General features: G+C 34.5%; 1 protein-coding gene and 2 long non-coding RNA genes across 3 annotated transcripts; 1 reads left to right on the plus strand and 2 right to left on the minus strand.

Annotated features, from left to right (window-relative positions):
• Nucleotides 1-601: 601 nt before the first annotated feature.
• Nucleotides 602-7,519, minus strand: LOC147074180 (uncharacterized). The gene is made up of 3 exons (XR_015070231.1): nt 7,154-7,519; nt 3,457-3,609; nt 602-2,935 (listed from the first exon to the last, which is right to left on the minus strand). It is a non-coding gene; the product is annotated as an uncharacterized LOC147074180 (long non-coding RNA).
• Nucleotides 7,520-9,332: 1,813 nt separating this feature from the next.
• Nucleotides 9,333-13,266, plus strand: LOC147074181 (uncharacterized). The gene is made up of 3 exons (XR_015070230.1): nt 9,333-9,548; nt 11,281-11,418; nt 11,669-13,266. It is a non-coding gene; the product is annotated as an uncharacterized LOC147074181 (long non-coding RNA).
• A 1,388-nt stretch (nt 13,267-14,654) lies between these two features.
• LOC147074182 (uncharacterized) lies at nt 14,655-24,115 on the minus strand. Its single transcript, XM_085943696.1, has 8 exons — nt 23,903-24,115; nt 23,694-23,786; nt 19,220-19,399; nt 18,453-18,632; nt 17,673-17,733; nt 17,163-17,296; nt 16,653-16,835; nt 14,655-16,561 (listed from the first exon to the last, which is right to left on the minus strand). Exons 1-8 carry the CDS (start codon nt 24,047-24,049, stop codon nt 15,938-15,940), a joined length of 1,602 nt encoding a protein of 533 aa, XP_085799822.1. The 5' UTR covers nt 24,050-24,115; the 3' UTR covers nt 14,655-15,937.
• Nucleotides 24,116-24,359: the final 244 nt, after the last annotated feature.

Below are 24,359 nucleotides of genomic sequence, written 5' to 3' on the forward strand. Positions count from 1 at the left end.
TAAAACTGCGTGAAATTCATACAGGTGATAATTTACTAACGTGAATAATCGTTCAGTAGAACGGGATTAATGTTTTACGTGTTTACTTAAGGCTTCGCATATGAACCTTTGTAATTAGGGTTGCGGGTCAAACTAAAACTATAGAAAAACGAGCGTAAAATAGATCTTGTAGAAGTACGTAATTGAACAAAATGTAATTTGCAAAAGTAAACATAAGATAGAATTTATTAATAATACCTAGCTTTCAAATAAGCTATTTTGGAGAAAGTTTGCTTTATTAGAAATGAGAAAATAAAGACATCGCGACTCGCTTCACATATTGTGTGAAATTATGTTTTCATATATCGTTTTTTTTTCGTAATTTCAAGATGTCTAGCGTTACGTATACCAATCTACAAGTTGTTTAGTTAGCGCCTACATATGCTACAGTACATTTATTCAAAATAAAAAATAAGAAGATAATTTAAATAAATAATTTCTATAGGATTCAATCACATATAAATATTGAGTGTTATTAAAAATATAAATTAATTTATCTAGTGATTTTTATTTATCTGTTTGTTCACTCATAAGACAATTTATTCAGTTAGTTAAGTCAGTTGAGATCTGATATTGTACCTACCTAAGTCTGTGTTTTAAATATAGAAGTATTTTAAAATGTCTAGTTTTATGGGTTAAATTATAAATTGTTATGGGGCATAATAATATACAAAACGGATATTTTCAAAGATGATAGGTAGGTAATATATTTTGTGCGTATGTTACGTTTATAAATGTTGAGGAAAATACATAATTCAAACTAATTGCTTATTTTTTATAAACTTATCTTAACAAACCAATTGAGCTTTTGAAATTTAATCGATTCTGTGTACCTATTCATCTATTTTACATTAATACATTGGAACCTCGATTATCCAGATTACTCAAAACAAACACAAGTTACAGGATGGTTTTTATTTATAACAAAGAAACACTTTGGACCAACGTTGGTCGCCAGTTATAGTATGTTTTAGTTATAAATAGAAACACTTCCGGTTTAGTATTTAATCAGGGTTCACAGAGAATACTTCAAACGGTAAACGAAAACAGGTTAACAAGATAAGGAGACTCGCTCGACCAAATAACCGTATGGAAGTGCCAACGATTAGTTCAGTTCAGGTAGGTATCACATTTGACAATTTTCATGTGTGCGCGCCTATGTATTACTAGAAATGGATTTCGATAGTGAAGGATTAGTCACAAAATTGAGGATCTACAAGATCAAAAGTGTCGGGGCTAATCAGACTAAGCTGACTGACTGTAAGACTGTGAGAGATATCATTTACGGAGTCAACATAGAGTTAAATCCTAATTCGTCTACATAGTGTTCGCGACTTCCAGTCAATGGGCAGCGCCATGTATGGATATCTTTTCAAAGTCACGCCGCTAAATATAGCTAAATTCTAATCTGTATACATAGCGCTTGCGGTGTCGTTAATAGACCGCGCCATATATGTGTCTTTTTTTCGAAGTCATGCCGCTATAAAGCTAATTTACTGAAACTTTTATTTTCACAATTTAATTATTTATTTTTAATATCATCGATATGTCATCGTAAAGTAAACATATCGCACTATTATTACAAAACAAAGGATGGATATAATAAAAGCTTTAAAAAAAGGTGTCTCAGGACGTTTTTCGTCTAATAAATATGTCGTAGGCACCAAGACTTCGGATATAAAAAATGAAAATTAAGAAATTACAGTTTACAAATTTTATAATGTTACTTAAAAGCCGTGGGTACAGGTTTGTATCTACGTCTGCCATAGTTATTTTTTTATAAACCTGTGATCCCCAGAAAGCGCAATGTCATAATTAATAAACGAATTAAGTTGGATGTACTGGAATATATTTCCTGACAGAGATACGGTCTCTAACCAGTATGTGTCATTTTATGTCTTTTGAGACCACTAGAACGCAAACACTTAAATGAGCACACATCGCACTGATAGGGTTTCTCCCCAGAATGTGTCATTTTATGAGTTTTGAGATGACTTTGATGCGAGCATTTATATGGGCAAACATCACATTGATATGGTTTTTCACCAGTATGTATCATTTTATGGTTTTTTAAACTATTACTTTGCGAGCACTTATACGAACATACGTCGCATTGAAAGGGTTTTTCACCTGTATGTGTCATTTTATGTTTTTTGAGATTTCCAATGTGTGAACATTTAAATGGACACATGTCGCATGCATATGGTTTTTCACCAGTATGTGACATTTTATGTCTATTGAGATCACCGAGCTGCGTGAATTTTAATGTACATTCATCGCAATGATGTGGTTTTTCGCCAGTATGTGTTCTTTTGTGTATTTTGAGATCTCCAGGGTCAGCGCATTTATATAAACAATCATCGCAAGCGTATGGTTTCTCACCAGTATGTGTCATTTTATGTCTTTTGAGAACATTGCGATGCGCACTTTTAAATGAGCAAACGTCGCATTGAAATGGTTTTTCACCGGTATGTGTCCTTTGGTGTCTTTTGAGTACACATAGCTCCAAGCATTTATATGAGCAAACGTCGCATTGGTATGGTTTTATTCCCGTGTGTATCATTTTATGTTTTTTAAGATTACCAATATGAGAGCATTTAAATGAGCAAATATCGCACTGATAAGGTTTTTCACCGGTATGTGTCATTTTATGTGTTTGAAGGTGATCGAGACGCGTGCATTTAAATGAACAAACGTCACAGTGGTGTGTTTTCTTATCATTATCTGTAATTCCATCTATTTTGAAATTAAGCACTTCTTCTTTGACATTTTGTTCGTCAATATTTATTTCTGAATTCTCTATTATTTCTTCATTTGTGCAAATATCAAGATTTATTGATTTCTCACAACTATATGTCATATTTTCACGTGCCTTGGAGAATTCCAGGGTAGACGTCTGAAAAAAATATGGTAAGATTATTTTTTAATGATATGGTCATTTATTTGCTCACGGCAAAAGGTTGTGAGTATTAGCTCGTCACATAGTATAATAGACAAAATATAATATAAATAAAAAAATATTCGATTATCTATAAAACATGAAAAAGCATGCCATTACACCATATATCATTTTAGATATTTCATACATAAGTAAAAGTATTTTTTGTCGAATATAGTTTGGTTTGGTAGGACTCAATGAATTTAAAAAAAAAAAACTAACCAAGACCATTTGTAATAATATGTATACATAATTCGACGAATACAATTAAAAAATGAGCACTATTTTTGTCGGATCGTCCATAATATACAAGCACCATCTACAAATTGTATTCGTAGTCCAACGAAAACAAATAAGTATGACTGACAAACTTTAGTGTCCTCTATTTATGTAGAATCTTAAAATCCATCTTCATCCCTCGTCACTGCAAGACGACACAAAGAGAAAATAATTACAAGAAAAAAATCAGTAAGACGTACCTGGTGGACTGGTTTCCCATCAGAATACGAGCAGCCAGGTTGAGCGTCTTCATCACATGATAGTTGTGGAGAGTCTTCATCAACCTCGCGCTTTATGTGAATCAGCTGAAGGCCAATCTCAGGTTTGATATCAGTGATGCAAGTAGCAGGGCTCTTAATGAAATAATATAATAGTTAGTAATCTGTTATAGGTACTTTCTCAAAACCTGACACGGTTAATGTATTCAGTTAACCGATAATGGTTTATAAACTTAACATTGTTTATTTCCACTATACAGGTATACAGGGGGGGGGGGGGTTTCGTTTCGGTCCAGACCCCCCGCTCCAGAAATGGAAAAAGTAGGTAAATGGAAAATTGGGTCTTTTTCTTCGTCAAATCTTCATTATTGAGAATCGTGACCCGGATGATGTCGAACTCTCGCCACCCATTCTACGACACGCAGTGCCCGTGACTATTAGAAAACCCTCGTGCAACTACCTGAGGCATCCATGTTTGCTTAATATTGCGATGCGGCATGTCTAAAAACTAAAACAACGCGGATGAAACAAAATGGACACTAAACTAAAACTTATGACTGTTAGTTATATGCATTCGCAGGTGTGAACACTCGTAGTTATCCTGCAGACCAGGTATTTATCGCTAGATTTAAAGAGTGTCTGGGTATAACGAATATACATATACAAGTGCGATAATCTCTGGTTGAAGCAATGACATTAATATGGACGAAGCATCTGGAAAAAAAGTGACACTCACTTTTTGTCGGGTCTGCCGAATGGCATAATCTATTTTAACGCCATTACAATAAAGGTGATATTGCTATAAATTCCCGATGCTTTTTGTCGGGTTCGCCGAATGGTTCGGTTCGAACGGGTTCGCTCAAATGAACATTGGCACTTGAAATACTGTTCTAACGCCATTACAATAATAGTGATATTGCTATAAATTCCCGATGCATGATATCGCATAATGGAAATTGCGTGACGTCTAACTATACATGTGGGAATGTAGCTATGCGCGAATTTACTTGCTAGCTACTGTATTGAGTGCGTTGTCTGAAGAAGAAGAAGAATGGGGGGGTGGGTTAACTGTGGAAGTCAGTTGCACCCCGCCCCATCCCATCGCCTAAGAATATTTATATTAAAACATTTTTTTCAAAATGACCAAACCATTCTCATGTGTGCGCGCCTATCTATTACCTAAAATGAATTAAATAATATATTATATTTGACTCTAAAAGAGCAACAAATTTACTCAACTGTAAACTTGGCAACCAAACACACGGTCTTTTAACCTGCTATACCTTGTCGTATAGGTAGGTACTCAACAAGAACACATGCATTGAATACATACTATATATATGTATTATAATTATTATAGGTACACAATATAATAGAATGTATTTATTTATAATAATACTGCTTCATGAAGAGGTAGGAATTAATATTAAATACGAGCTTAAAGCTCTTTCTTGTTAGCATATGATTACTTATGAATAGTAGTTAATGATTACTATGTTATAATATCTAAAATCCACCAATATGAAGATGTCACGATGTGTAAATGCCGAAGAATATTGTATTTATCAAGTGTAGTTAACGCCTAATATGAAAATAACACCCACGAAAACGATACCAACATAAATGAATATCGATTTGATGTTAGGAGAGGTCTTGCCTTGACAGGTTGTCCTTAGTCATATTCAGGGAGCTTAGAAATAATGGGAACTGAAATACCTAACGGGTAAGGAGTAGCAGGTTACTAATTTCGAGTAAGGAATGGGCCGGGATAAACTTAAACACGTGTCAAGAATTAATACCTACGTCATACGTCAAAAACTGACAACTGCTCTCGGTTTAAGCTTTGACGCTAATATAATACTGGTACCTGTATTACGCACACTATTGCTGGTGCATAATGGGTGTTTCACTTTTGTAGGACACTCACACATTCAAAACCCTGCATCAAAATGTAGTGTATTGAATATTGCCTATCGAAAGTCTATTTATTATCAGATGTTCTGTGGACAGAATAATAAGAGAAAAGTACCTACCTAGTTTGACATATTAATTCAAACGACATCTGGGCATTAGAACTCACTAGACTTTTGATGTAACAGATACAGCGCATCTATTCGATACACAAGGCTACTACTGAGGGTACTTTATTATATTTATGTATTGAGGAAGTAAATTCCCTTAGACCTTAACCCTTAGAATGCTACGCAACGATATATCGTTGTTTTTGATAACGGCCAGAAATACTAACAACGATCGTCGTTTTGCTTTTGATGTCTGAAATGTTAAGTTAATTTGGGAACGTACTACTGCACCAGTGGTACGGAACATTGTTTTATCTATTTAGTTTTTTATTATTGTGTAATATGACCTTTTTTACAATAAAAACAATTCCAAATACAAATTTCAGTTTACAATATAAAAATTTGTTTGCAGTCAAATTCTTGGTGGAAGGGCAATGCTCTATTTTATTTTATGGATTTGAAATAATGGGAAAGTCTTTTACTCAACTCAGTGTTTAAGGTAAAGTGGATTTGTGCTATATAAAAACAATTTCATTTATAAAAAAATAATGAAATAAAATCATTTGTAATACATATTTTAAATGTTCCAATAAACAAACACCATAAAGACCTTTTTCACAAATCACGCATATTGTACGCGATCTTTTAACGAGGCCACCATGCAAAATTTTTCTTTTCAGCCGGGTAGTTTCCTAATTCCACTACTTATCCCTCGTGTGGGATAACCGATTGTTTCCAATAACTGGTAAAAATCAAAACTCTGTGCGCGGATTGTGCATTTTGCTCGCTCTCGCAATCGCCCGTATGATGGAGTGAGAAAGAGATATGTCAATTACTTTTAACAGTAAATGCAGTGCAGGATATCTAATTGCCTAATTATCTATTCAAAACGATAAATTAATTACGAAACATGTTTTCAGAATATTCCGATTTCGCAGAATCAATTAGAGCGGTAAGGTATCTAAAAATAATACAATACTTACTTTAATTTATCTACAATTATTGGTAGCAATCATCGCTCGGATTTAGAAAAACATCGTAGCAGCCAAAGGTTAACCGTCTGAACTGTCAAAAAGTGCTACGTACCTATGTTTTGCATGCTTATTTATTTAAAAAACAGCCTTTTGTATGAATAGACGCGCAGAAACGTCAAATCTCAAAACAAAGCTGGTGTACTTAATACGGATGCCCAACTCGTCAGAAATCGGTTGTCAAACGATCTAAAACATTTACATCTGACATCTTTCGAAATCCAATGTTCGTGTAGGTATGCTCTCAAATAACACAAAAGCAGAACTCATTGTTAATAGCACATATCGTGGGCGTACAGGCAGAAGTCACTACCTAACTCCAGTTTTGACGAAATTGAGATTTCAATGTCAATATAATTATATAGAAAAAGTAAAGCTACTTGATTGGCAGAAGTCGCGATTTAAGATTATTGAACATATAAAAAAATAAAAGTAAGTAATGAATGGTAACTCAAAATATAAAGATTTTACAACCATTTTAAATACACCAAAAACACAAAACATTGATTATCTCAGAACTGTGTATTTGGAGTTAGTTACTTCTGCCTGTACGACCACGATATACATTAACAGTAGGTACTATTGGCAAACCGACGGAGTCATTGGGAATAAATTTGGACAACTAACCTCAAAATTGCAAATGGAATCGTCGGTATACTCTTGTTTTACATACACGTGGGCTTCCGAAGTATCTGGATGATTAATTAAAGGTACATCAAACCATGGCTGCTCGTCTGTAGGTTGATCTTCAAATTCTCGCTTTACATCCATGTTTAGGAAGAAGAAACGTGACAGCTACCTACCTACACAAAGATTATTATAGGTTCATTCCATTGGAACTGAACGAAATAAATCGAACTAAACCATAGCAATATACGTTCAAATTGTATGGGTAGAAAGTAACCCAGAAACTGTGAGATTATTTGACATTTGGTTCAGTGTTCCATTGAAAAGCAAACCAGTCTCGGAACATCAGAAATGTTTTGGAATGAAACGTCAAACCACTTCTGACGATCCATAGACTAATGACAGTGTGTCAAAGTGATGTTAATTATTGATCAGACTATTCGTCATAGACAATAGTAAATTTATGAACACTATTGCCATATTCTTGCTGTGAATTTATTTATTTAATAAGAATACAAAACATTGTGGACATCACAAATCTAAATTCAAGACATAGGTACACAACATGAGATTTACATTATAACAAATAATATAATATAGAATATAATAATAATAATGACGGAAAAACAAATTAAATCAAAACACACTTAAGTAGAATTTAACACAGAAAAATAAAATTTTGAAAACAAAAAACATACTTACTTACAATTTTACACAGATAAATAAAGTTTCAAAAACAAAATGCAAAGTAAATCACTGAAAATGTTTATGTCTTTACGGAGCACATTCACTAATCTTGCACCTGTCGCTAATGGTGCCTGATAGGCTTGACACGAGGAAACGGTTCCGATCCAGATTAAATCATGACTGCGACCACATAGGTAATTGGCAGGCGCATGTAAATTCAAATTTATTAGGACACCAGGATTGGAAACCATCCCTCGCCCTAACAAGCAAAAGTGTTTCAAGAGAAGAAGAGACCGACGAGATTAATGAGATATACTTAATTATATTTAATCGGGGTTCTCGACCTAGAAAAAGTAATAAAAAAACATTAATTTGACAGTATTAAATTCTAATTTATACTTTATTGACCAACTTTCAAGTGAACAGAGATAATTAATGAATTGTTTCAAAACACTATTTTTTTACCAAAGATTCAACGTGCATTTTATCTTCTTTTCGACACTTCTTATATTCACTATCATCATCATCATCAGCCGCGGTCAATCCACTACTGGATGAAGGCCTCCCCAAGCTTCTTCCAACTCTCCAGGTCCTGTGTCATTCGCTGCCACGTATTTCCGCTGAACTTTACCAGTTCGTCAATCCAGTGGCTTTAAGGGCAACCCTGTGGCCGTTTCGTGCCCCTTGGGTAACACTGGATGACGGCATTTGTCCAGCTTCCGTCCTTTCGGCGAGCAATGTGCCCCGCCCATCTCCATGTCAGCTGTTTGGCAACGTCTATTACAACGCGTACTTCTGTCTGCTTCCTAATCCATTCGTTTCTCTTAAGGTTCTTTCGCGTGATGCCCAACATACACCTCTCCATGCCTCGCTGTGCGACTCCTTGCCTTTGGACATCTCTCGTGTTGAGGGTCCACGTCTCGCAGCCATACGTGAGCACGGATTGCACACATTGGTCGAACATCCGACGCTTAAGACATAATGGTAGGTCATTCTTGAAGATACTATTCAGACGTCCGAAAGCACTCCATCCCAGCTTTGTTCTTCGAGCAATTTCATCGTGCATGCTTCCGTCTATGGGCACCTGCTTTCCGAGATAGATGTAGGTACCTAGCTGCTGAGTTGCTCAAGTCGGGTACCATTAAAGATGGCTAAAAGTATTAAAAGAATGCATTGGCATCGTGTTCTGACATATTCTAAAAGTTTCAAATGTCAAGCTAGTAGGGAAGTTAGGTAAAAATCGATTGCAAGATTTGTACTGGATAAACAACCACCGGACAAACAAGAATACGAGCTAAGAAAAACGTCGTAAAATACGCGTAATGCTTGAAAATATCGAATGGCAAAACCCGAGTGGAAAAAAACTACTCCAATAGAATAGTGCAAAACTTTAATCCAATAAAACACTGTTTATTGTTTGATCGCTTCCACGGAATAGACTTTTCAGTATTTCGGCCATACATAATAAATAATTGTGTTGCGGCAACACTTCTCTTAAAATTATGTACCTTCTTGAATGGATCCCGTTTGTCACGTTGTTCCTGACATATTTACCATTAAAATGGATGTAAAGCGAGAATGTGATGAAGAACAATCTGATACAAAAACCAAGCTTTTGTTTAATACACAGACTAGCCATCCAAACAGCCCGGAAGTTCGCACCCATGTAAAACAGGAGAATTCCGACGTTTCAAGTTGTTATTTCGAGGTTAGTTTTTTGAAACAATTTTTTTTAGATTTGAAATAACAACGATTAGTGCGGAATAATAATATGTTGCTTGTTTGCGTAGGGGCATACGATGACACAAATGTTGTTTCAAAAAATGACTCGATTACACTATTTGACTGTTACGATACATTTGTGACATGTTAGGTAGGGTTACCGGTGCTTTTTACTGGTACTCCGTCGTCTTTTTATCTGTCAGTCGCTATTTTGGAATTCAGCTATCTTTTTGTCATTGAACTATAGTACGCGGTCCAAGACATAGTATTTCAGCACAAATTATAGGACGTGTTGAAAAGACGGAGAATTCGAGCAATCCGATGCCCAGCTTTATTAAAACACCTCTTACGACCGAAAATGCTAACACCGGCCGCCGTCATTAACTGTCCGTTAGTTTTTTAGAGTATACAACGCAAGACTACGTCCATACACTAATATCGCACACTGAGATCTTATAATATTATTTATATTACCTATATAGATGATTAAACTTATTACGTCCCTCGCTTCACGTTATTACGATGTGCTGTGATTGAAGTAGGTACGAACATTTTACTGAATTTTAAACATCGACAATATAGACAACTTTTAAACGCAATGAAATAAGCGATGGGGAATATTCGCACAACCGGCGAATTCAATTAATTCCATTTTTTCAAAATTGTGGTAATTTTGACGTACTATACTATTGTAATAGAACATGTTAATTTCAATATAGTACACGAACCAAAATGTACAATAATTATAGTTCGGTTGGCAACACTGCGCTCACTAACAGTAACACTGACAGCGAACGGTGGCGGAGAACAGTAAAAACAGAAACACTGCATATTCGTAATATGAAACGTGTTGATAGTTTCATCAGATACGATACAGATAGCTAGTGCCCATATGATGACAGTGAGCGTTAAAAAAACCCACCCGCCCACCAGTGCTGCCAACCGTACTATAATTATAGTATTTGTACTATAATTTTGGTCCGCGTACTATTTACGATATAGAAAAGGTATATTACGCCCAAAATACTGTAATTTTGAATATCGGAAGGAATGTATTTTTATCTTAACGATCTAATTTAAAAAATACGCCAAAAGTACAAAAAATTAGTAATTTCCGTATAATAATTTGGTGCAAAGTTCTATAATTTCATAATAGAACAAATTTACCGAGCCGAAAATATAATGTTCATCAATATAGGTAAAAAAGTCCTTGGCTTTGATGGAATTCCACTTTGAAAAGATGGCAGCACTGCCGCCCACTGATATTTTTGTGAATAACGCAGCTAACAGTAACTACCAGTTTACGCGACTTGCTTGAAACTGCAAGTTGAAAACCAATCTGAGATCTTCTGACGCTGGGTACGCATCTAATTGCCGAATGTACCATATAAATGACCTTTAAGTATAATTATCAACACTAATGCGTGCGATAGTGTAATAAGTTACTCAAACATTACGTGTAGCTTATACATAACAATATAAGTTGTATGTTGGAAATCATGCGTTAAGACTTTAAAAAGTATTTTTTATGAGGCTGACAAAAGTACCTACGCGATGTGGTGCAGCTAAACCGGTGAGATTGAATTGAGCCGGACTATCACTCGTTGAGTTGACATTTATTTGCAAAAAATGCTGTCATACACTGGCAGCCACTGATAGCAGAAGAGAGAGCTGTTTTACCGTTACATAGGTAATATAAATAATAATGGTATTTTCAGAATCGTCAAACCAGTGTGATTAACATAAAGTCTGAGATTGTTGAAAAGGCAATGGTCATCAAAGAGGAATTAATTGACAACGCACACCGCAATCCTCAATCTTGTTCATCTGATCCACAATACAGTCCACTATATCAGGTACGTTCAATTATAAAGGTAGTTTTTTTAAGCATATTTATGTCAATTTCGATAATTTGCTAGCGTTGTTCAATCGTGACTGTATTCATGTTGTTTTATTAGCATAGACTGGAGATTGGTTTGACAGTTAGGCGTTTCGTAAATTCTATCTAAGCAAAAAACAACGAAACGCATTCTATCAATGCTATATGAGGAATTTTATTGATTTAATACAATTGAATTAAATATACCAAACCTTTTCTTTTTGTAGATTTCTTCTCAGCAATGTTTCACACATAACCCGCTGGATATCGTAAGAAAAGATACCGTTGACATTAACCTGGCCAATAACGACAGAACACATACATCTAATAAAATGGAAAATATAATACAGCATTCAGAGATAACTATAGATTTACAAAACGTAAAAGAGGAAGTTCTTAAATCATACTTGCCAAAAGTGGTTCGAATTGTGTTGAAAAGTGTTACACATTTTCCACGTAACTTTATTTGCAATAATTGTTATGGAGTATTTGAATCTGTAAATCATTTAAATAGTCACCACATGTCATGTACGAAGTCTCAGCGTTTTAAGTTATACAAAACACATAATGGTAAAAAACCACACCAATTTGATTTATGTTTTAAAATATTCTCTCAAAGTAGTCATCTCAAAGATCATAAAATGACACATACTGGTGAAAAACCACATCAATGCGATGTGTGTTTAAAAATTTACTCAAACGGGTACTTTCAAAACACATAAAATGAAACATACAGGTAAAAAACCACATCAATGCGATGTTTGTTTACAGACTTTCCAGCGAATTGGTGTTCTCAAAGTACATAAAATGACACATACAGGTGAAAAACCATATCAATGCGATGTATGTTTAATGAATTTTCGGCAACTTTGTGTTCTTAAAATACATAAAATGACACATACTGGTGAAAAACCACATCAATGCGATGTGTGTTTTAAAAATTTCATTAAAAAAAGTGTTCTCAAAAGACATAAAATGGCACATACTGGTGAAAAACCATATCAATGCGATGTATGTTTAATGAATTTTCGGCAACTTTGTGTTCTCAAAGTACATAAAATGACACATACTGGTGAGAAACCTCATCAATGCGATGTGTGTTTTAAAAATTTCATTGCAAATCGTGTTCTCACAAGACATAAAAAGACACATACTGATGAAAAACCACATCGTGAGACTTGTTTCAAATCTAGTACCTATAGAACATAATACCTTTCTACCAATTTATTGAGATACATATTGTTAAACAAAAACTAACAGGATACGTTGTAACATGCTCCTGGACTTCAAGTCTAAAATGGGGAGCCGGAATAAAGTTTTGTAGGTCTTAAAGTGCAGCTCATGGCCACTTAGTCAATTAACAGAACAGGAAAGACTTATGACGTATCACTTGGCTATCTTGATAAAAAAAGAAAATCTTAGATTTAGAATACTTATAATATGTACGTAGATGTAAAATTTCCAAATCAATAGCTTTAAGTATAATATTAAGTTTTATAGCATTAAAATTGAAAATAATTTTGTACGTAGAACATTGTAAAAGTAATAGCTTGTAAGTCTATATAGGATTTATTAATGAGTATGAAAGAGATAGCATGGCCTTCATGAAATTTGAACGGTCTGTGCGGCCATTGTAAAATCAGTAGACAATTGACGTTATCGTCGAAAAACGCGATAATTGAGCTCGCAAACTGGCGCGCAATAAACAATATGTATATATGATGTAATTAACCTTGGGAAACTAACAATTAAACAATAAGAATAAATTTGTGTACTATATTTCTTTTGTATAACGATAGTGAAAATATAAAACCACGTGCTCACTAAAAATACTATTTATTTATTATTTAATTTTTTTAATTCTGGGTTCTACATACATCGTGAGCTAGCTAAGAACCTTAGGATATCTCAGTACCTATACTTAAATCCAAAAATTCTTAATAATCGCAGTTATAATTGAAGACACGAGTGGATAAAGGTGATATCTTTCATATGGACGTATAATGTTCATTGGTCTGTCATTTTGTAATGGATGAAGGAACTATGTTACTTTATTTTTTATTTGAAAATGGATGAAAGTGTCATGAGCTGTTAACACCTTTAATTCATAATAATTATCACAGTGGTCAATTTTGTCGCATGGATTAAGGTGGTTGTGTACAAACTTAGGTCTGTTTTCTATAACGATGGTGCACATCACAAACCTTAGTCAAAACATGGGATTTTACAAGGGAAAGTAAAAACTTTTTTATTTTGTAAAAAAAGAGTTAGTGTAAATGGTTAATGCATTTATGGTTTTAAAGTTATGACATATTTTCAAACACAAAATTCATGGATACCGATGTAATTTTAGCCTTTGTGATTGATATATATTTGGGCAAAGGCTCAGGGGGGGCAAAGGCTGACTATGGCTTCAATGATGTATACTGATGCCAATAGGTATACTTCTGAAAAATGTTGAGACGCCACTGTCCAAGAAAGTCAGCAAATCCTTTCTCTAGCCTCCGCACGGCGTCCCCCAGGCAATGTAGATAATGTGCTGTATAACGCAGCATATTTGTAGCTAATAGAGAAGGGTGCAAAGCGAAACTCTGGTACCTTAAAACGAGAGACCTTTGACTACGGGGAGGATCACCCAGATAGAAAAACCACACACCAGCTCGTCTGGCCAGCGTGGTGTGTTATGTCCAAAACCTTAAAAATGAAAAGGAAAACTTCTAAAACCCGGCCCTCATTCTCCGGAGTCCAACCTGACACTGATCACGGCAGCGATCAGCGAAGGTAGGCAGAGGGTGCTAACAATCCCCGGAGACCCGGGAAAGGCTGCCAACAGATGACCATTGCTACGTATAACGCGAGAACAATGTCCAGCGATGCCAAACTTGTAGAGTTACAAGAAGGGCTCACGAATATCCACTGGGATGTTGTTGGACTCAGCGAAGTAGGACGTAAAGGTGAGGTAGAGGAATTATCACTAATTAATCACAATTAATGGTAGGTGTGTTAATGAAAATATTAAAAACAGTTTGTCGGATATTTCAACAATTATGAAAAAAGATGTTTGTATTTTGGATAAAACCATTTATTTATCAAAAAAAATATTTATGAAAACCAAAATAGGTACATAAATGGTTAAATATAACAATTACAGTCAGGAATGTTCACATTATTCAAATCTTGATGATTTAATATCAATGTACTTTATTAATTCAAATAAAACACAATTTTTTAGTACTAGTTCCACGACGTACAAAAACTAAACTGATACCGATAATAAATTTAAAGCCACATTGACATGGTCCAAGTAAAGTACGATCCTAGTACACTCGAACCGAGTGCCATCCAAGCGCACTCGTATGAGATAGCTTCATACTAATTATTCCAAGGATTGTTAGGAGTAATTTGTATGAAGCTGTCTCATACGAGTGCGCTTGGATGGCACTCGGTCCGAGTGTACTTGGACCGTGTCAACGCGGCTTATACCGACGATATATTATATATATAATAATATAATTCCAGCACCCAAATTAAAGAGTATAATGATAAGTGGTGAGCTTTGGTTTAAAATAAAGAGATTTTTAAATATCTCAGTAACTATAAATAAATACCACATATGAGTTAGACGCCGTAATAGCTCATGAAAATGGCTATAAAATAAGTTAAAAACTCTTTACTGTAAAATTCTAAGTTACCAGGTTTTCAACGACGATATGCATCGGACACATACTTCAAAATCAAAACTATGATTCTGATACTCATGTTAATATTAGAATATTTTTAAAATATTTGAATATTCTTGTGAAATATGAAATCAATAAAAAAATGATTGTTTTAATATACTTTGGAATTTTATTTCATCCTGTCTCTCAAAAAATGTTTAATATACACCGATGATACACACAAAATCATTAAATTTAATATAGGTTTGCATAAGATTTGCACATTTTCATAACAAACTAGAGACACCATGGAAAAATCACACATAAACCATTGCATTAAAACAGAACTAAACAAATATTTATTGCTTTAAGTCGCGTTGACACGATCCAAGTTGACTTGGACCGAGCGCACTCGTACGAGACATCTTCATACTAATTACTCCTATCCGAGATAGCTCGGATGAGTAGGACTAGGTCCGAGTAGCTTAGATAGGAATAATTAGTATGAAGATGTCTCGTACCAGTAAGTTCGGATGGCGCTCGGTCCAAGTCAACTTGGATCGTGTCAACGCGGCTTTAAGGCATTCAAAAGTTATGGAAGTGGAATTCTTTCGAGTATTTAAGTACATGAAAAAACTGTTTTGAGACGAATATAAAATAATGTTTCACAGTTGATTATAAACAGGTGTATTCATGCATGGTGAACAAGCATAATATCGCCATATACATTAAACATAAGTTCACTATGCTGTAGAATCTTATTTTATATTCGGCTCAACACGGTAATTATGATTCAGTGAAACCCCCGAAATAGCGACAACCACTCCAAAGAAGTGATTACGGTGCATTGGCGAGATTATCTATTTTTGCACCGAGCATTAATATTAGTGCGCTCAACTCTGACTTGGTTGCAGCGTTGAGAGCCTGTATCTCTGATCTAGCTGCACCGATCAGAGCCTGCATCTCTGACCTGGTTGCAATGCTGAGAGCCACCATGTCAGACCTGAGCGCAGCAACGTTGGTGGTCAGCAACTCTACGGCGGTATTTAACACGGGCACCGGACCCATTGTCTGCGTTTCCACAGAAGTTTGGGACAACGAGAGCCTGCGGGTTCTCACTGTTGCTGGGAAGACAGCACTGCCTTCACGTGTAGCAGCATGGGCTCTCGTGAAGGCAGCACTGTCTTCCTGTGCAACAGTTCCAGCCGTGACCCATGGTGTAGCAGAGATTGCACATTCGGGGGTTTCCAAGTCTGCATTTGATGACTCGGAATATGTCACTCGACATGGTGACATATTCCAAGCCCCGACTCTCTGCATGGTGTTGCCGGCAACTTCTGTAGAAGGAGGAGTTGCAGGATGCACGCTCCGCATGCTGTTGCCGGAGTACTCCGCGGCACCAACTTCTACAGAAGGAGGAGTTGCAGCGGCACCAATACGCGACAGGACATCATGACGCATCTGTAAATTAAATGTAATCATCATAAGTAAACATGCGACGGACGAATCCTTTTATACTGTTTATCAATATAGAATTTTATTATTAACCTACCCCAGAGAAGCTCCCCTGTCCAATGTGCTCACCAGTAACCGTCATTGGCTGTATGAGAGCCAAAATTCGGTTCTGGAGAGCAGACAGCTGGATTCTACAGGGCGGGCCGCATCCCGTCTTCTTCTGCGAAATTATTATGTTGGCTATTTTGGCCCGCGTGTTGCGCCGTGTGTCTTGCCATACCTGTTGAAACAATAATAATTTTAATTTTTCAATTTCAACAATATTACTACCCACCTAACAATCTAAAGTCTGTCTTCTATAAGCTGGCGTGCCGGTTTCCCGGCATCCATCTCGTTCCGTCCCATTGAAAGCTTGCAACAGTTCCAACGCGATGGCACAATGCTTTCCTTGTGACGTGTACGCCAGTTTATAGAATACAGACTGTAGTACTGTGTACACGGCAGTGACATTTGGGATACTTTCAAAGGACGTGGTTTAATTTATGAAAACAGCTGTTATCAAAGAATTAATAATTATTAAACATATTATATAGTAATAGTACATCACCTTTTTCCAATCTCGCCATGTTTTAGTGGCACCCCCACAAGCATTGAGTCGCACCGCAATCTCCATCCACTGCCTCTCGATTTCAATGCAGGTGAGGTCGTTGGATATCCTTCCTGCGACGAGTTCAGGATGCACTAAGGAAAATAGGGTAATTTTATAGTATTTCACATCGTCATTGCGGTTAAGGCAGTTTGAGTTACAGTAGCTGAAGGGTACAATAATAGGATAGAAAAAATGGTGTGAAAATAATACATCTGCGTGGAGGTATTACTAAATGGTACAAACCAAATTTGTCAGACATATCAACCAAATAGCATCTCAGACTCTGGTGATTTGGTTAAGTGTCTAACTAATATTATATTTATTCGCTTATTTATTTATTAATATCTAAATTTAATTTTGTATGTTTGTACTACCACATGTTGGCATTATTTTAGTAGGGTACATTTCTTACGAGTGTACGAGATATGTTTACAATGAAATGAATAAAAATGTTGTGTAAGTACTTACATTCCATTAACTCTACTAGCATCTCCATCTGTACTCGATTTGCAATTGCCATTTTGCCCTTCTGTAAAGGAATAAATAAATACACTTTTAGTATGATGTCTACATACTATTCTATAAAAGAGACACATTATATCAGAAATAAATGTTCACATGATGTTCACTTACCGACGTATTTGTTGATATAAAACTTCTCTGCGCGCCAAATTTTGCTGTCAGTGAGGGCATAGACAAAAATATAATGCAAACTCTCAGGCGATCATAAATGTACACCCGATTTTTGGCAAATATTAGGTTGCATTATTAGACACAGGGCGAAGCGGTATACTTCCGCGGAAGCGTCGGAGGACACACTATCGCATTATGGAGCTGGCAGGAACTTGCTGGTGGCAGGTTTGATACTCACTTCGACAATACTTCGGTAGTGCTTCATTCGTGAATTGGTATCCAGCAAGTGCTCGAGAAAGTGGTGTTCAGAATGCGCTTCGTCAAGAACAGCCGCGGTGGCCAAATGCCACAAATCATTTTCAAATGTTAGGCACTGTAGACTGTCTAAAAGAACACGCTTAGTGCCTACCTAAGTACAGTACATTAGTTTCAAAACTCAAATACACTAGTTATTACTAATTGCGAGGAAGTTATACATAAAGAAATTTCAAGTAATTCAGGGTTACCGCTGATCAGTAATCACGTCCGTGCTAATCATGTTGTGACTTTAAAATTTTCCGCATCCAAAACTGCGTTACAAATGCTGCAAGTCAAATAACGCGATAAATTTATTACCCCAGTCAGAATAAGTCGAAGTTCCTTCGGAGTTTTTGATTTTAAGACTTCTTCTTTAATTTTTTGTTCTTCTATCGTCACTTCTGAATACTGCATCATTCCCTCTTGGATTCCATCAGGAGAGGATTGTTTACTTTTATCTGTATCGTGATGCCTTGTGAAAAATCCCTTGGGAGAAATCTAGAAAACAAAAATTATCGTCATTATAAATTTTAAATTGTTTTATACTAGATGTATGAAATAAATTATTTTATTTTTACAAAATATATTTATGTTAGAAAGATTTTATTGTAATTATTTTATTTTTTCGTAAGGAAGGAGTCAACGCGAAACGCTTTTTATTCTTTATTTCTATATCTCGGTCCCCGAATGGAATTTTTAATCGGAATCTTCCCGTGACTATCTCGATTCATAATAAGTATATATATGCAACTTTTTCCGACATATTATATATAATATATAGGTACTTATATACTTATGTGAAGTTTTTTTTACTGTTTTATTTTTAGTTCTATAACACAGTTCCTGGAAAGAAATTTTTAACTGGAATTTTAATGGAACTGTTACATTTTACGACGCGTATATATATAAACTTAATATATATATGAAACTTTTCACTGGCACATAATATATATGTATTTTTTCTTATATAGTCCGATCGCAGAAATATTTTGAAATAACTTCCTTCACCACGTTTCACGACCGTGATGGAAGACGATTTCTGCGTTGCAAATGCTGCAAATCAAATTACGTAAGAAATGTATTACTCTTGTCAGAATAAGTCGAAGTTCTTTCGGAGTATTTAGTTTTGAGATTTCTTCTTTGATATTTTGTTCATCTATCGTCACTTCCGAATACTGCATAACTCGATCTTGGATTCCATCAGGCGACGATTCTTGACTCTTATAAGTATCTTGATGACTTGTGAAAAATCCCTTGGTAGAAACCTAGGAAACCAAAATTATCGTTCTTATAAATTCTGTATTATGTTTTATACTATTCCACGTAAGCTATTTTTTCAACATCTTCAGACAATATTAAGTAAAGAAGTGATAGTAAAAATGACGATAAGAAATGATAATATTAACTAGTACTTAGATCAGGGGGGGGTACAGCGGCCCGCGGACCTCATGTGGCCCGACGGGTATTTTTTTGCGGCCCGCCATCGTTAATTGTACTTCTGATTACGAATAACTTTATTATATTTTTTAAAAAATATTGACAATAGATTAAAATTTGTTAAGCAATAGTACGCTATACATTTTCAATAGATATTGATAATGTACCGACAGAACTACAATTTGAGATTATTGATCTGCAGTGTGACACTGATTTAAGAGATTTGCATAGTCGTGAAGAAATCTTCAAATTTTACAATGCCCTTAACTCAGACAAATTCGACCAACTTAAAGATTATGCAAGAAAAATGTTCGTTATTTTTTGATCAACCTATATATGTGAACAAACATTTTCGATCACGAACCTCAATAAAAAATATTTACGATTAAATATCTCCGATGCCCATTTACAAGCAGTTTTGAGAATATCAACCACAAAATTAACACCTGAATTTAAAAAAATGTACAACAGTTTCATTCTTCTCATTAATTATTTTGTAATGTATATTTTTCGTGATAATAAATAGTGTATATCTAAAAATGGTATTTTACTTGCGGCCCGCCGCTCATTTTGAATTCTTGAATTTGGCCCGCTATATAAAAAGTTTTCCCCCCTCTGACTTAGATGTTACATACACATCAAATAAAATATAATGTTACCGTATGATCTAGTAAGCAAAAAACATGCACTGATCGAATTATGGTACAATATTTAGTATCTATATAAGTACAAAAGTTTTATAGTTTCGCAGGTAAAGCATAAAGCATCAGATTGCATAAAGTACACAACACGCGAATAGGGTAGGTTCACTCTGCGACCGTATTACTATACTAATATTAATATTTCTTGATAAAATAATTGACCATCACCATAATAATGTAACGATGGCTGAGAGGCTTACGCGTCGACCTATAATGTCTGATGTATGATGAATGTATGATCTATAATGTAATAAAAGCAAGTGGGGTCATCGGATCTTATTTCTTCAAAAATGAGACTGGGGCCTAGCATCACGCTCAATGGAGATCGTTAGGCACCGATTCATGACCAACGATTTTTTTGGTCTTGTAAATTTGGACGAAATTGATTCGAACGAGATGTGGTTTTAACAGTATGGCGCTACGCGCCGTACAATGACCGCAACCATCAACTTATTAAAATCTAAATTTGAGGAACGTTTTACATGTGACTATTAGTTAATTTTAGCGTAATTATGTAAGGTAGGTACAGGTGGCAAAGTACATTGGCCGGAATCCTATGGATTCGATTTTTTCCAAAGGGTATGTATCTGGCGTGTTTCCAAATTAAAAGGTAACCTATATATTATATATACATATATATTTTACCCAATTGAAATAAATAGTGACTTAATTTGACAAGGGATATTGGTGTTACTTTAGTACTAGTAGTTGTGGTTAAGGCTGTTATATATTATTATACAATATTATAATGTGAAATCAATATGTAAGCCAGCTATAAATACACACACGTGAATGCTCATAGACAATTGGTACGGGGAGATCCATTGCAAAAAAACACCCATAATAACTCATAAGCGATTGCTATTGTTCAATTGAAATTAACTCTTGTTGTTAGAATCTCTTATAAAAAATAGTATTTTTGTCATCCCTAATAGATGCGTACCCTGACTTCTCCATGGGACATCATTGTCAATAACCTACCTCCACCCCTCGCAACTAATATAGGATATAGTTTGTTTTCAAAAAAGGGTTTTAAATAACAAAATATCACATTATTAGAGCGTTTTCAATGAAAATGCTTCTGTAATACCAATACCATACTTGTGTTATACCAATCGATTCTTTGCACGTACCCACTTAAATACTTAACATATTTATGTACTTTTTTAAATAGTTAGTTTTAGAAAAAAGCCTATAGAATAAAATTAAATGTTAAATAATAACAAGATAAAAAGAACTTTTTATGTACTTACATTTTCTGTTGAATCATATAAACTTGACTTGACTAGCTTAAACGTTCAAAAAAATTTGTACTTGATAGAAATACTGAATAATGAAATGTCATTTCATATTGATTTCCGTAGTAACGCATGTATATATTATTTAATAATTTAGTTGCTAGGACCCCCTAGGAAAAAATAATGGTATCGAAATAACTTTTCATACAAAACAGAATAAACTGAAAATGAACTCAATTCTACTTAACGGCCCACGTGCTCGAAGTAGGTGAAAATTGAGTTTTTATTGTATTTTCAAACCATGATCCTGGACACTCCTTAAACGTTGTAGATAATCTATTTATATAATTTTGAAGCCTTATTATCCTTTATATTTATTTTAAACATTTGATGACTGCATAAAATATTTTTGTTACATAAAATAGTATTCTTTTAAACCTCTCGCTCTAATGTTTAAGAATATAGTCATATTTCGGTACATGAATGTGCAGTGGTGTTAAGATTTTTTACATTTATTAATTTTTAAACGCATTTATAAAACCATCAGTATAATTTATGACGAGATAATTTTAGTAAAATATTTACGATAAAAAATTATATTGATTATCTCTGTGATCCCAAATTTGACAAGAATTAGGCATTTTATTATTCAAAAAATCGGCAAGATTTACGCATTTGAAGATAATTCTAAAGATACTCATTATAAGCTATGTCTTTGACCATTCAAGTTTGATAAACATCCTACGAATAATGATTGCTTTATATTAATTATTGACCTAAGAATAAGGTAGTGTTTTTTTGAAATACGCCATTTGTTTTGGTATTCCCCAGTAGTTAAGCTACAACATACGGCCGTAGCCATAAATTGACAAACTATAATTGAAGTAGGGAGTAAAAATGATGTTAACGCGCGTGTTTAAAAAAAATAAAAAAAAATTCGGTTAGGTACATGTTCAAACACGCGCGTTAACATAATTTTACTCCCTACTTTAATTATAGTTTGTCAATTTATGGCTACGGCCGTATGTTGTAGCTTAACCACTGGGGAATGCTAAAACAAATGGCGTATTTCAAAAAAACACTACCTTATTCTTAGGTCAATAATTAATATAAAGCAATCATTATTCGTAGGATGTTTATCAAACTTGAATGGTCAAAGACATAGCTTATAATGAGTATCTTTAGAATTATCTTCAAATGCGTAAATCTTGCCGATTTTTTGAATAATAAAATGCCTAATTCTTGTCAAATTTGGGATCACAGAGATTATCAACATAATTTTTTATCGTGAATATTTTACTAAAATTATCTCGTCATAAATTATACTAATGGTTTTATAAATGCGTTTAAAAATTAATAAATGTAAAAAATCTTAACATCACTGCACATTCATGTACCGAAATATGACTTTATTCTGAAACATTAGAGCGAGAGGTTTAAAAGAATACTATTTTATGAAACAAAAATACTTTATGCAGTCATCAAATGTTTAAAATAAATATAAAGGATAATAAGGCTTCAAAATTATATAAATAGATTATCTACAACGTTTAAGGAGTGTCCAGGATCATGGTTTGAAAATACAATAAAAACTCAATTTTGACCTACGCCGAGCATATCCCCCCTTAAAGATGGCTAAAAGTGCATGCGCACCACTTGCGAAGAAAAATAAATGGGAACGAAATGAATAAGCTGAAAATTTGACAGCTGTCATTTTTTAAGAGAAATTTAATAATTAAAAGTAGTTTATATGTTTCCGACATATGAACTTTCGGAATATACCCGTATTCGGAATTACCCCAATGCACCGCACCTTACATCTTTATTTTACAAAAAAATATTTTAATTTAAATTTAAAAAATGAACATAAAGGTTGAAAAATGGGGGGAAAATGTCAGTTAACATACTTTAGATGAATTTATGATCGCATGTACTTTGGACATGACATAGTTTTCGAAATAAGATCAAAATATGTAGGTACGGATATGCTGTAATCTATACATTTAATAATGTAACAATTGAAATTTAAAGTGAACTTCAAGTAAAACACTAAACATCATGATATACTAGGCAAATGCAAAATTTATAATAAACTTCTGGAACATAATTGTTTAATACTGGTGTCCCAGCAGCATTTATACAGCATATTTCCTTGGAAAACAATTAATCAATTAGGTACGCACCTGTGAATCATCAGTTATCATCGGCCCGGTCGAGCAAACACCGAATTCATCAAACGGATGACAGCATTCATCTACTTCAGGTTTGATATCAACCTACAAACAAACCAAAAAGTAAGTATACAGTTTATTACGAGATTTTGGAGAGCGACAATGAGCGTAAAAAAGCATTTTATAATGCAGCATTAAGTATTAAGCATTATCAAAATAACCTGAATTGTGTTATCGTCAACAAGTTCTGGTGCTGATCGACCTTCCGGACTAAGCGAATTCATATTTGGCATAACATTATAATCAATAACACTTCGCAGTATTTCGCTATCTGCCTCAACGTCTAGCGGTTCACTTTTAATGTCCATTTTGATTAACAATAATACAACAGCCACGTGTCACAATTGTATTCAGGTTATGAAAGACTGGCAATCATTCCTATAATAGCAGTTTTTATGGCGCCGATTGAGTTAGAACAGTGCTGCCATCACTTAAACCATCATAGACAAGTTTTCAATATTAATATACATCATAATAATAATATTATTTGAACAAAATAAAAAAACATTTTAAATTTAATTGTATTTAATTGGGTCTCTAGCTTGTAGACCCGAATTTATTATGCATTGATCATTATTATTGATTGGTACAGGGTGAATAAATCACAAATACAACTAT

Source organism: Rhyacophila brunnea, unplaced genomic scaffold, assembly GCF_057557595.1.
Source record: "Rhyacophila brunnea isolate RB1 unplaced genomic scaffold, BYU_Rbru_1.0 scaffold_16, whole genome shotgun sequence".
Taxonomy (NCBI): domain Eukaryota; kingdom Metazoa; phylum Arthropoda; class Insecta; order Trichoptera; family Rhyacophilidae; genus Rhyacophila; species Rhyacophila brunnea.

Coding starts and splice junctions, on each gene's coding strand:
- LOC147074182 (XM_085943696.1), bottom strand. CDS start 24,049: ATGGACATTAAAAGTGAACCGCTAGACGTTGAGGCAGATAGCGAAATA. Junction 16,836..17,162: donor CATGGCGAGATTGGAAAAAG/GTGATGTACTAT, acceptor TTGTTTCAACAG/GTATGGCAAGACACACGGCG. Junction 16,562..16,652: donor GACAGGGGAGCTTCTCTGGG/GTAGGTTAATAA, acceptor TTTAATTTACAG/ATGCGTCATGATGTCCTGTC.